Source organism: Mobula hypostoma, chromosome 11, assembly GCF_963921235.1.
Source record: "Mobula hypostoma chromosome 11, sMobHyp1.1, whole genome shotgun sequence".
In the NCBI taxonomy this organism is placed as follows: domain Eukaryota; kingdom Metazoa; phylum Chordata; class Chondrichthyes; order Myliobatiformes; family Myliobatidae; genus Mobula; species Mobula hypostoma.
Genome location: NC_086107.1, coordinates 12,844,672 through 12,856,871, shown reverse-complemented (window position 1 = coordinate 12,856,871; position 12,200 = coordinate 12,844,672). Strand labels below are relative to the sequence as shown.

The window sequence follows — 12,200 nt, the reverse complement described above, 5'->3', positions numbered from 1 at the left end:
AACAGATACATATAAAACATGTGCATCAAATTAATCTGTTACTTACAGCAGACTACCCCAGGAGGGTAAAGAAATTCAGCATGTCCCTGGCGACTCTTACCAATTTTTAAACAATGCATTACAGAAAACATCTGTCTGTCTTGGTATAGCAACTGCTCTATATGTGACTGCAAGAAACTGCAGAGAGCTGTGGACACAGCTCAGCACATCACAGGAACCAGCGTCCCCTCCATGGACTTGATTTATATTTCTTGCTACCTCAGTAAAGCAGCCAGCATAACCAATGACTACACCCACCCTGGACACCTCTCTTCTCCCCTCTCCCTTGGGCAAATGCTACAAAAGGCTGAAAGCATGCACGACCAGGCTCAAGGGCAGATTCTATCCCATTGTTATCAGACTTTTGAGAGGACATCTTGTACATTAAAATGGACTCTTGGCTTCAATCTACTTCATTATGTTCTTGCACTTACTTGTTTACCTGTACTGCATTTTTTTTGGCAGCCTGTATACTTTACTCTGCATTGTTACTGTTTTACCTTGTTCTAGCTCAATGCACTATGTAATGATCTGATCAGTACACAAGACAATCTCTTCAATGCATCTTCACACATGTGACAATAATAAATCAAAATCAAAGAGTGGCCACTCAGATTGATTTCTAGTTTGCTCCATGCATTCTTAAACAGTCCAACCTTTTAGGGAAATACAGTCACAAATTTTAAAACAAAGTTGGACTCATTCCTGAAGAGGAAAGATTTAGAAGGATATCAAAGTTCAAAGTATATTTATTAGCAAAGAACTGTACAAATCATCCAGCCTTGAGATTCATCTCCTTACAGGCAGCCATAAAACATGAAACCATATAGAACCCAATTTTTGAAAAGTGGGGAGGGGGGGAAGAATCACACAAATCGTGCAAACAATAAAAGCAAGCAAGAACGTTCATAATGAATGTGAGTCCACAGACCTGGAGACGGAACAGCTGGAGTAGGCCCACAGCCTCAGTCTACCATACAGCGGGACAAATAATGGGGGCACTTGGCTGGCCAAGACCAGTTGGGCTGAGGGGCTCATTTCCATGCTGTATGACTCTAAATGCTATAATCACTAATTGTTGAATCGTCTCAGAGCCCACCCAGTCCACCCTTAGAAATTCTCACAGGCTCGGCATCCACAGATCTCTGCGACAGAAACATCCACAACACCAAGAGAAACGAGAGAACATTGGTCTGGAGGTAGAAGATTGCCATCTTATTTAATGATCACACAGGCATTAGGGGAACAGAAGATTTACTGTTTCTTCTGTTTCTAGTAAAACTGTATCTGAGTTCAGGGTTGAACACAAGTCTCTGTCATTTTGAGACCAGTTCAGGAACAGTTAATACCCCTCAACTATCAGATTCTTGAACCAGTAGCGATAACTTCACTCAACTTCACTTGCCCCATCACTGAACTGTTCCCACAACTTAAAAGACTCACTTTCAAGGACTCTTCATGTGATGTTCTCAATATTTATTACTTATTTATTTATTTATCATTATTATTCCCTTTTTGTACTTGCACAGTTCGTATTCTTTTGAACACCAGTTGAATGCCCAAGTTGGTGCGGTCTTTCATTGATTCTATTATGGTTATTAGATTTATTAAGTATGCCCACAAGAAAATGAATCTCAAGCTTGTAGCGGCTAGAGCAATGCCACTACAGTGCCAGCAACTCAGGTTCAATGCCCGCCACTGTCTGTAGGGAAATTGTATGAGTCCCCCCTGTGGCCGCGTGGGTTTTCTCTGGATGTCTCTGTTTCTTCCCATATTCCAAAGATAGACGAGTTTCGGTTAGTACGTTGTGGGCATGCTACGTTAGTGACAGAAGCACGGCAACACTTGCGGGATGGCTCCAGCACATCCTTGGAATGTGTCAGGCATTGATGCAAATTACACATTTTGCTGTGTGTTCTGATGTACATATGACAAATAAGGATAACATAATCAACCCACTCTTGTAGATACAGTATTTATGTAGCTTGTCCAGTTGAGTTTCAGGTCAGTGGTTAATCCCCAGGATGTTGAAAAAGAGGGACTTGGTAATTAGAATGCCATTTAATGCCAAGAGTGGGTGGTTAGGCTCTCTCGGTTGGAAATGGAGACTTCAACAATGAAACGCAACTCAATACCAAAGAATCTCAGCAACTGCTCAATTTCGGTTATTCATTCACAAAATGAATAGATGGCATCCATCATTCAGGAACCCCATCACCCCGGATATGCCCTCTTTTCATTTCTCCCTTCAAGAAAGAGGTATAGGAGCCTGAAGACAGACACTCAACATTTTAGAAACAGCTTCTTCTCCACCACTATCTGATTTCTGACTGGACAATGACCGTTGTACACTAACACATCGATTTTTCTTCTCTTTTTGCTCTCCTTTTTGCACTATTTTTATTTTTTATTTCAGGACACTTCAGGAAAGGGAAATCAGATGTCCGCGAGTCAGTCCTCATCAGAGGATCAGAGGTGCAGAGAGTTAGCAACTTTAAATTCCTGGATGTTACTATTGCAGAGCACCTGTCCTGCACCCAGCAGGCAAGTTTAATTGCAAAGAAAGCACAGTAGCACCTCTGCTTCCTTAGGAGTCTGTGGAGATTTGGCATGACATCTAAAACTTTTACAAGTTGCTATAGATGTATAGGGCAGAGTATAATGACTGCTACATCATGGCCTGGTAAAGAAACACCAATGTCTTTGAACAGAAAATCCTACAAAAGATGGTGGTTCCAGAATATCACAAGTAAAGCCATTCCAACCATTGAGTACATCTCCATGAAACACTGTCATAGGAAGGCAGTTTCCTTCATCAGAAATCCCCACAACCCAGGTCTCTTCTCGCTGCTGCCATCGGGTAGAAGGCACAAGAGCCTCAAGACTCTCGCCACCAGAACAGTTACTAAACCTTAACCATCAGGCTCTTGAATAAAAGGGGATAACTACACACACTTGCCCCATCATTGAAATGTTCCTACAATCTCTTTATCTCATGTTCTCCTTATTTATTGCCATTTATTTATATTTGCATTTGCACAGTTTGTTGTCTTCTGCACTGTGGTTGATCTTTCATTGATCCTGTTATAGTTACTATTCTATAGATTTGCTGAGTATGCCCACAAGAAAATGAATCTCAGGGTTCTATATGGTAACATAAACGTACTTTGGTTACAAAATTTACTTTGAACTTTATTATAATTTATAGTTTTTTTATTATGTATTGTAGTGTACTGCTGCTGCAAAATAACATATTTCATGACATATGCCAGTGATATGAAACCTGATTCTGATTCTGTCACTGGTAAGGTCATACCTATTGCCATCTCTTCTATGGCCGTGGTGCAGGAGACAGTAAGAGTTAATCAGATTGGTGTGCTTGGAAGGGTATTTAGGTCACTCATGTCTCTGAAAGTCCTCAGTGCACCAAGTAAACTTTTTGTAATATTCTGGTCAAGCTCATCACTTCCAAACTTATTTAATTATCTTAACTTAAGTTGTTCAGCAGCTGCAGTCAGATTCAATCTCTGGGTCAACAGTCCAGTCCACAATGCTACAGTACCCTGATCTGTAAAATCTCTTGCGATTACCAAACACATGGTTTTGCCATTGCTTTCCAGCTCAGTGCTGTGCCCAAAAGGATAGGACCGTGAAGTCAAACAGGCTCTTCAGCCCAAAATGGTCCATACCAACCAAGATTCCCATCTCAACTTGTCCCTTTTGTCCATTACCCCTCTACACCAGGGGTTCCCAACCTTTTTTTATGCCGTGGAGCCTAATAATTAACTGAGGGCCCATGGACCCAGATTGGAACCCCTGGTCCAAACCATTCCTATCTATATACCTGTCCAAGTGCTTTTTAAAGTGCTTGCCTCAACCACATCCTCTGGCAGCTCATTTTATATGTGAATCATCCTTCCACAACTCTGGGGAAAAAGACTGAGTGCATGCACGATACCTGTACGCTGCATGTTATTTTGATACACAGAGGGACTTCTCCAAGGATCGTTACCTTGTCATCGTGGATAGGCTTGTGAGTTCCTGAAATCCTGAGAATAATCCGTCTGGAGCTTAGCCATCTGGTGCTTAGCCACTGGTAAGTTCACCCGTAGTGCTAAAGTCAAGGAGGAGGTTCCAGTGAAAGAGCAACCCAACCAAGACTTCAGCGGTTGAGCTAGTGGAAGATACTGACACATCACAACAGCAGTGAAGGTGGAGGAAGGCTGCAGCAGTGAAAGGTCTCCAGTTGTCTCACATTGCACGCCACTAGACCTTGACCTCAATCTGTCAAGGACGTATGTATCAGCCTTCCCACATAAATAAAGTTACACTCAGGCGTTCTCTCCTTTACGGGAACCTACCCTAACATCCTGGTTATGCAGATCACAGATCAGCCTCTACAGTCACCTGAGGGCCAAACAATAGAAAACCCCTTGGTATAACATCATACCCAACTTGACTGATCAGACAAGAGAGTGAGAGAGAGAAATTGTATGTGAGTGCGAGAGAGAGAGGATTTTTCATTTGCATTGATGAAATATTTTTTGGGAGGGGCATGTGGCTTACACTATGCAGGAGCAGATATTTATTTATTGAAGGCTCCAGTGGAAATAAAATTGGAGGTCATTGGAATTGCTACATCAAGAAGAGTGCAAAGGTTCCCTGAATGATTGTTTGTTAACCTGGTCGGGAACAAGAGAGTAGAAACAGAGACTTTTTCAGCATCTGGAACATGGCACCTAAGATGGAGGTGGAGCTTTTAAGTAGTAACCAGAAAAGCACTTAAATCCTCAAAGCACAGGAAGCTACAGATCAAATGTGTGTAAATGGGATGAACATAGAAAAGTACAATGGTTGGCATGAAGATGGTGGGCCAAATGGCATGTTTGGCTCTGAGGAATGGGAGGAGCAGAATGAAGCATTAATGGAGACGAGGTAAGTGGAGACATGAATGGTTTACTTGCAAATGATGTAAATGTGACAAATATCCAGTCCATCACAGGTAAAGCCCTCCCCACCATTCAGCACATCCACATGAAGCGTTGTCACAGGGAAGCAGCATCCATCATCAAGCACCGCCACCAAGCAGGACATGCTGTCTTCTTGCTGCTGCCATCAGGAAGTAGGTACAGGAGCCTCAGGCCTCGCATCACCAAGTTCAGGAACAGTTACTACCCCTCAACTATCAGGCTTTTGGACCAAAGGGGATAACTTCACTTTCGCCCACATTGAACTGTTCTGTCAACCCAGGACTCACTTTCAAGGACTCTTCATCTCATGTTCTCAATATTTATCATTTATTCATTTATTATTATTATTTTCTTTTTGTATTTGCACAGTTTGTCTTATGCACACTGAATGTATGCTCAAGTTGGTGCAGTCCTTCATTTATTCTATGATAGATTTATTGAGTATGCCCTCAAGAAAATAAATCTCATGGTTGTATACGGTGACATATACATACTTTGATAGTAAATTTACTTTGAACTTTAGTCTTTATATTTATAACAGTCTGCATGTTTAAAAAGTCCCACACATATTTCAAGAGAACAGGCTACTTTTCAGCTACAGGACCTAAAGGTTCAATCAGGCAAACCTGGGTGTTAATGGGCTGTCCAAGGCCACATCCTCCCCTGAATCTGAAACAGACATCTTATATCTTAGGCGAGAAACCATGGTTATATATCAACCACAATAAATCTCAAGTCTGCTTTGTGGCAGAGCTATTACTGTTAATGACAAAATGCATCGTTACAATTTCTGAACTCTGGCCTCAGTTAGGTCAAGGACAGAAATTTTCACTTTTCCCTCTTATTAAGCATTGTAAAACTGAACTGAGTTAGTAAGACCATTGGCTGTTATTTTAGAGTATCTTACAGTCTAATGTTATAATAACAAAGGCTAATCATCTCCTGGAAACTATTTCAACACCACCTGAACACCAATGAAGTGGTGTGCTATTATATAATGCTATACACATCTATGCCCATGTGGAGTACAGCTACATATGAAGTGGCAGCCATCATCAAGGATCCCTGCCATCTGGGCCATGCACTCTTCTCAATGCTCCCATCAGGAAGGAGGGTCAGGAGCCTTAGTTCTATACCACCAGATCCAGGAACAGTTATTATCTTTCAAGCATCAGGCTTCTGAACCAGCATGGATAACTGCACACACCTCAGCACTGAACTGATGCCACAATGTACGGACTCACTTTCAAGCACTCTACAATTACCATATTAAATTCATTTTATTTGTATAGTTTGTCTCATTTTGCACATTTTTTGTTTGCCAGTCTTTGTGCGTTGTTTTCATTGATTCTATTGTATTGTTCTGTTTTACTGTGAATGCCTGTAAGAATTTCAAGGTAATATACAAGCACTTTGATAACAAATATACTTTGAAGAAGGTTCACAAAAATAATCCCAGAAATAAAAGGGATACAATAATTTATGAGGAGTGCATTATGGTTCTGGGCTTATACTCACTAGGGTTTAGAAGGATGGGGGTGGGCGGGTGGAAATTTCATTAGGCCTATCAAATATTGAAAGGCCTATAGATAGAGTAGATGTTGAAAGGATGTTTCCTGTAATGGGAAAGTCCAAGACCAAAGGGCGCAGCCTCAGAATAAAAGGATGATCTCCTCGAACAGAGATGAGGAGGAATTTCTTTACCCACAGGGTGGTGAATCTGTGGAATTCATTGCTGCAGACAGCTATGGAGGCAAAGTGAGAGGGTATATTTAAGGTGGAGCTTGATAGGTTCCTGATTAGTAGAGATATCAAAGGTTATGGGTAACAGGCAGGAGAATGGGGTTGAGGTGGATGATAAATCAGCTATGATCAGAGTGGAGCAGACTCGATGGGCTGAATAGTCAAATTCTGCTCCTATGTCTTAAAGCAATGCCTTGTCTCTAGTATGTATGTGGCCTAGCGTATTTTTATAAATTTGAATCAACACTTCAGCTAGCTTGATCACTGGAATAATTTTATTCCAGTTTTACATAGGACAACTTTGCTGCTCGTGACACCACTCCTCAACTCTTCAAATTAGCACCTTATGATCACAAATGCATTTTGTTTTCTCAAATTAAGGAAATACACTTAATTTTTAAAAATATATATTTTAATGCCATGACAAGCCAGCAAGAGTTGAAATGCTTCACAGAACGACGCCGTTTTGCTGGAGGCAGCTTTTAATGTTGGTCGTCACCATGTCAACAAATAATTCAACAGTGCAGAAATCCGAAAATAATCTGCAGTGTGGAGATGGAGGAGAAGAGCAGTGGGAGAGAGGAGGAAGGAAAACTGTACCAAGGCAATTCCACACACAAAACACATCATTTTGAATAAAAAGAAAGAGAAAAACTATTTAAGTTTTCACTGTGTGGCAAACTCCCCAAAGCACATCATTAAACCCATTTATTATGTCAGAATTTGCTGTATCGTAGAACAGCACAATACAGGCCCTTCGCCCTACGATGCAATACCGATCTTTAAACCTACTGCAAGATCAATCTAAACCTTCCCTCCCACATAGCACTTCATTCAGATACCCTTTATTGGGGAATCAATTATTATTGAAGTCTTTCCCACATCAACCAAACATACAAAATAAGCTGGTAGCAGATGTAGGCCGCTCACCCCTTGAGCCTGCTGTCCCATTTAACAAGGTCATAGTCATGGAGACAGACAGCACTGAAGCAAACTTCTTAGTCCACCGAGTTGCATGGACAATTGTAACCTCAGATCTGCATTCCCAGTTATCCCCTAAAAAACATTACACCTCCTTTTTTTTTTATTAAGGACCAATTTATCTCCATCTTAACAATATTCAAACACTTATAACAGGGGATCCCAACCAGGGGTGCACAGACCCCTCGGTTAATGCTACCGGGCCATAGCATAAAAAAAGGTTGGGAACCCCTGCTCCAAATCCACCACCCTTTTTAAAATAGATGGGCCAAAGGGCCTGTTTCTGTGCTTTTCTTTTTTCTATCACAGCTGAAGACCCTGAAATCTCAGCAGTTGCCAAAGTCCCATTTCACCAAGGATTAATTAACATCAAATCACTAAACTAGACATGAGGGGCTGAATAAAGAGTTAAGAAGCAAGGTGGTCTTAAGAGCAGAACATTACAGCACAGTACTGGCTCTTCAGTCCCAATGTTGTGCTGATCTTTTAACCTACTCTAAGATCAGTTTAAACCTTCCCTCCTATATTTTTTTAAAATCATCAATGTGCCTATCTAAAAGTTTCCGAAATGCCATAATGTACCTTCCTCCACCACCACATCTGACAGGGTGTTCCACACACTCATCATTCCGTGTGTCGAACTTACCTCTGACATACTCCTTGTAGTATTTACTGCCATATTTATTCACAAGATGTGAACATCGCAAGGTTAATTGCCTGGTAACCGAGAAGCCTACTGGACCGTTTCAGAACGTCCCAACCACTGTCGTAGATCTGAGATCACAGGCTGAGTAAGGAGAAAACTTACTCCCCTGAAGGGCATCAATGAGCCATACAATCTTTTTCTATAATAATTCAGTGACCGATACTATCTTTTTTATTCTAGTTTAATTTAACTAATCAAATGTTTAAAATCCCCAGCCGCCATGCTGGGATTTGAACTTGTGTCTCCGGATCAATAGTCAAGGCTTCTGGATTACGAATAACCACACTGTGACTCCCTCAACCTTGCAGGCACAGCTTTCGGACATCTTATTAATTTCATGGCAACATAAATCAATTATATAATTAATCAAATGCATGCTACTTTATAAGTGGAAAAAAGTTTACAAGGGTGATTGATTTCCTAACAAAAGGCACATGACGAAGCAATGGCTAAACAAACTTTACAGTTTTAAAAGTAAAACCAACCTAAATCCAAGACACAAGTGCTATGCATGAACCATCAATTGCCTTTAGTGAAGCTCTGGGTAATTCTATGAGGCAGAGTGAATTTCTCTACAATCAGTAAAGCAAAACACAAACCATGGGATATCTTTATATGAAATGTGTGTCTCTTGACAAGACAGCCAAACTTTTTCCAGGTGCAAGGCTTTCATGACATATAGAAATGCAGAGACTGAGGTTTATTTGCTGTCTGATGCCCCATCAGACATCCTATATTCTGGAACCACAGGTTTTGCTTCAGGCAGCTTTGGTGGATGGGATTTTTACTTTACCTTTACGTGGATATTTAAGACCATAAGATATAGGAGCAGAATTAGGCCATTTGGCCCATTGTGTCTGCTCAACTATTTAATCATGGCTGATCTAATTTTCCTCTCAGCCCTAATCTCCTGCCTTCTCCCAATATCCCATCATACCCTAACCAATCAAGAATCTGTCACCCTCTGCTTTAAATATACACAATGACTTGGCATCCACAGGTGCTTGTGCCAAATAATTCCACAGATTCACCACTCTCTGGCCAAAGAAATTCCCCACCTCCATTCTAAAAGGACTCCCCTCTATTCTAAGGCTGTGTCCCCTGGTCATAGACTCTCGCACTGCAGAAAACATCCTCTCCACATCCACTCTACAAACTCTATCAAGGCCTTTCGTCATTCAATAGGTTTCAATGGGGTCACTCCTCATCCTCCTGAATTCCAGTAAATACAGGCCCAGAACCATCAAATACTCTTCATATGACAAGCCATTCAATGTTGGAGGCATTTCTGTGAACTTCCTTTGAACCCTCTCCAGTTTCAGCACTTTCTTTCTAATACTCCATGTGGGGCCTCACCAGTGCTTTATAAAGTTTCAACATCACATCCAACATTACATATTTAAGGTGTAAGTTCTTCAATGACATTCTCAATCACTTTCTTCTAACTGCCCCCCTCCTGAAGAGCTAGCAATATGAGTTCCCCTCACATTTTAGTTTTTGCCAGCTTGAGCACAGCTCTCAGGACACAACAATACCATCTAAGGAAAAGCAGGCTGAGAGAGACTCCATCCATTACATTCAGAGTTCATTCTCTTTGTCACTGATGATCAAAGGTACAGTGAGTAACATCTACAAATCACCAAGGCATCAACATCTCAAACCTGCAACCACCAACAGCTGAGGACCAAGTTAACGAGCTGATAAGAATACCAACACCTCAGCATTCTCCTCCAAGTCAGACAACATCTTTGTGGAAGTAGATCACCATCCATTCCGTACCTATGGGTCTAAATCTTGGAACCCCTGTTCATTCACCACATAGATTGGAGTGATTCATGCTGGTCATTAATGGGCATTAGTGAAGAGCAATAAATGGCATCAATGCCCATATCCCATGGACATGACAGGGGCAAAAAAAAATCTGTCGGACATTGCAACCTTAAAAACTACTTATTAACCTATTAATCTTTTTAATGAAATTCTCAGTTCAAATTAAGTATTTATGTCACCTTTGAGGCAAATACAAATTACTTTTATATATTATTTTGCACGCATGTCAACAGAGTTGCAAGCTTTTGGTGTGGAGACTTCAATTTCCAAAAGAAAAAGTATGCCAAAATATGGCAGCTCCTATCTCAGAGATAAGAAATTTTTTTTTTAACAAATAAAATGCAAAAGATACTAATTATTACTCATTAAATATTGAAATTGACTTAGTCACTAATGTCCTTTGGAATGTGAAACCTGTCACATATAGGTCTGGCCCACATACAACTCCAGTCTATGAGGCACTTGTGAATCAAAATGGATAAGCAAGAGACTTAGTTGTAATTCAGACTTTCAAGCAGTTGGCTTATCATCTCAGCACAATGTATTCTCGCCAAAATTACCCACTGCCAAATGGCAAAGGCCACAATTTGAGTAACTCTGGGATAAAGTCATTTCAGAGTATTATTCACTGCCATTCTTCAAACCACATTTCTAAAGCATTAAGTAAAAACTATATTCTTAACCCAAATAAACCACAACTTTTTGCATGCTAATTGACATCACCAACACATGTTCAATCCATATAATGTATGATTAGCATGTTTAACGAGACCCAGCTTCAAATTTTTAGATCAAAGCAATATTAGAAAGTCACCAGCTACTAGGAAACAAAATTTTGACTACTAATTCCATAAATGTTCCTCAAGGAGATGAAAGTTAGACAAGTACCAACTGGACAACTCCTGCTGGTGAAAAACAACTTGAATTTCCAAAGGAACCAACAATACATGGCCTGGAATGAGCTGAGTTCATCTTTAGCCTACCTCGATTAGGAAGTCACCCGTTCTCAGTCCCGCCTGCCAAGCCACGCCACCTTCATCCACTGATTCCAAGTACTGGAGTGCAGGAAAGGCTGGAGTTGGAGTAAATTCCTCAATTGGTGTGTCAGCTAGAGTAGAGGCAAAAACCATTAGCGTATCCACAAGGGTTATATTCAACATCTCACTTTTGAAAAATAAATAAAATCCACGGCTAAGTTTAGATTTTTTTTTGCCATTGGAGCTTCCTGAAAAAAACATTATTTAATTCGTGTTGCATTAGTGTGAGAGGGAGCCTAGAAAATGTGCCTCATGACACGCGACAAGGCTCCAAATCTGAACAGCAGCTCCGCGTGTGCTCAATAACGCTGCCCACCCCCATTCCTCACAAATAAGGTCGAATCTGCATTTAAAGAAGGGATTTGATGCCTCACCTTTCGCCCCACGGAGCACAAATCCAAAGCCCTCATTGTCTTTCTTCTGCAGGATAACTGTCTTCTCTTCAATGATGCAGTCGCTGTAAAGAGAATCCAGAAGATAGCGCCCATTACTAGAACCCATCACCGCCGCTACTTTCACCAGCCGGCTCATCATTGCTATTTCCCAGGACGGTGATCAGACGGGATGGGTTGGAGGAGTGAAGAGGGGGGTTTAGGGGGGAAAGGCAGGTTTGATCACCAATTGCTTCGGCGTGTCAGTAAAAGATAAAGGAGCCCTGAAACAATAGCAAGGGAGAGGAGCGTTGTGAATGATGGGCTGAATGAATGAGTGATCACATGTCATCCGCGACTCGCTAGAGCAATGGGAAATGCGTGCAATCCGGATTCCGCTGTCCTCCCACTGAGCAAGTACCAGGTACATCTTCTGGGGAAGCCGCGGGGAAAGAAACCCGAAGGAAACCGAAGCAGCATTTCTCTCCCGCCGCGACTGGTGACCAGCTCTGTGGATTTTTTT

General features: G+C 41.3%; 1 protein-coding gene across 3 annotated transcripts in view; it reads right to left on the bottom strand.

Annotated features, from left to right (window-relative positions):
• Positions 1 to 12,200, bottom strand: part of shank2b (SH3 and multiple ankyrin repeat domains 2b) — a 1,127,200-nt gene that overhangs the window by 373,958 nt on the left and 741,042 nt on the right. For all 3 annotated transcript variants that reach the window (XM_063061684.1, XM_063061685.1, XM_063061687.1), the window contains exons 15-16: positions 11,681 to 11,763; positions 11,253 to 11,377 (exon numbers count right to left, since the gene is read on the bottom strand). In XM_063061684.1, the coding sequence (XP_062917754.1) occupies positions 11,253 to 11,377; positions 11,681 to 11,763 (208 nt within the window). The remainder of the gene's footprint in view (positions 1 to 11,252; positions 11,378 to 11,680; positions 11,764 to 12,200) is intronic.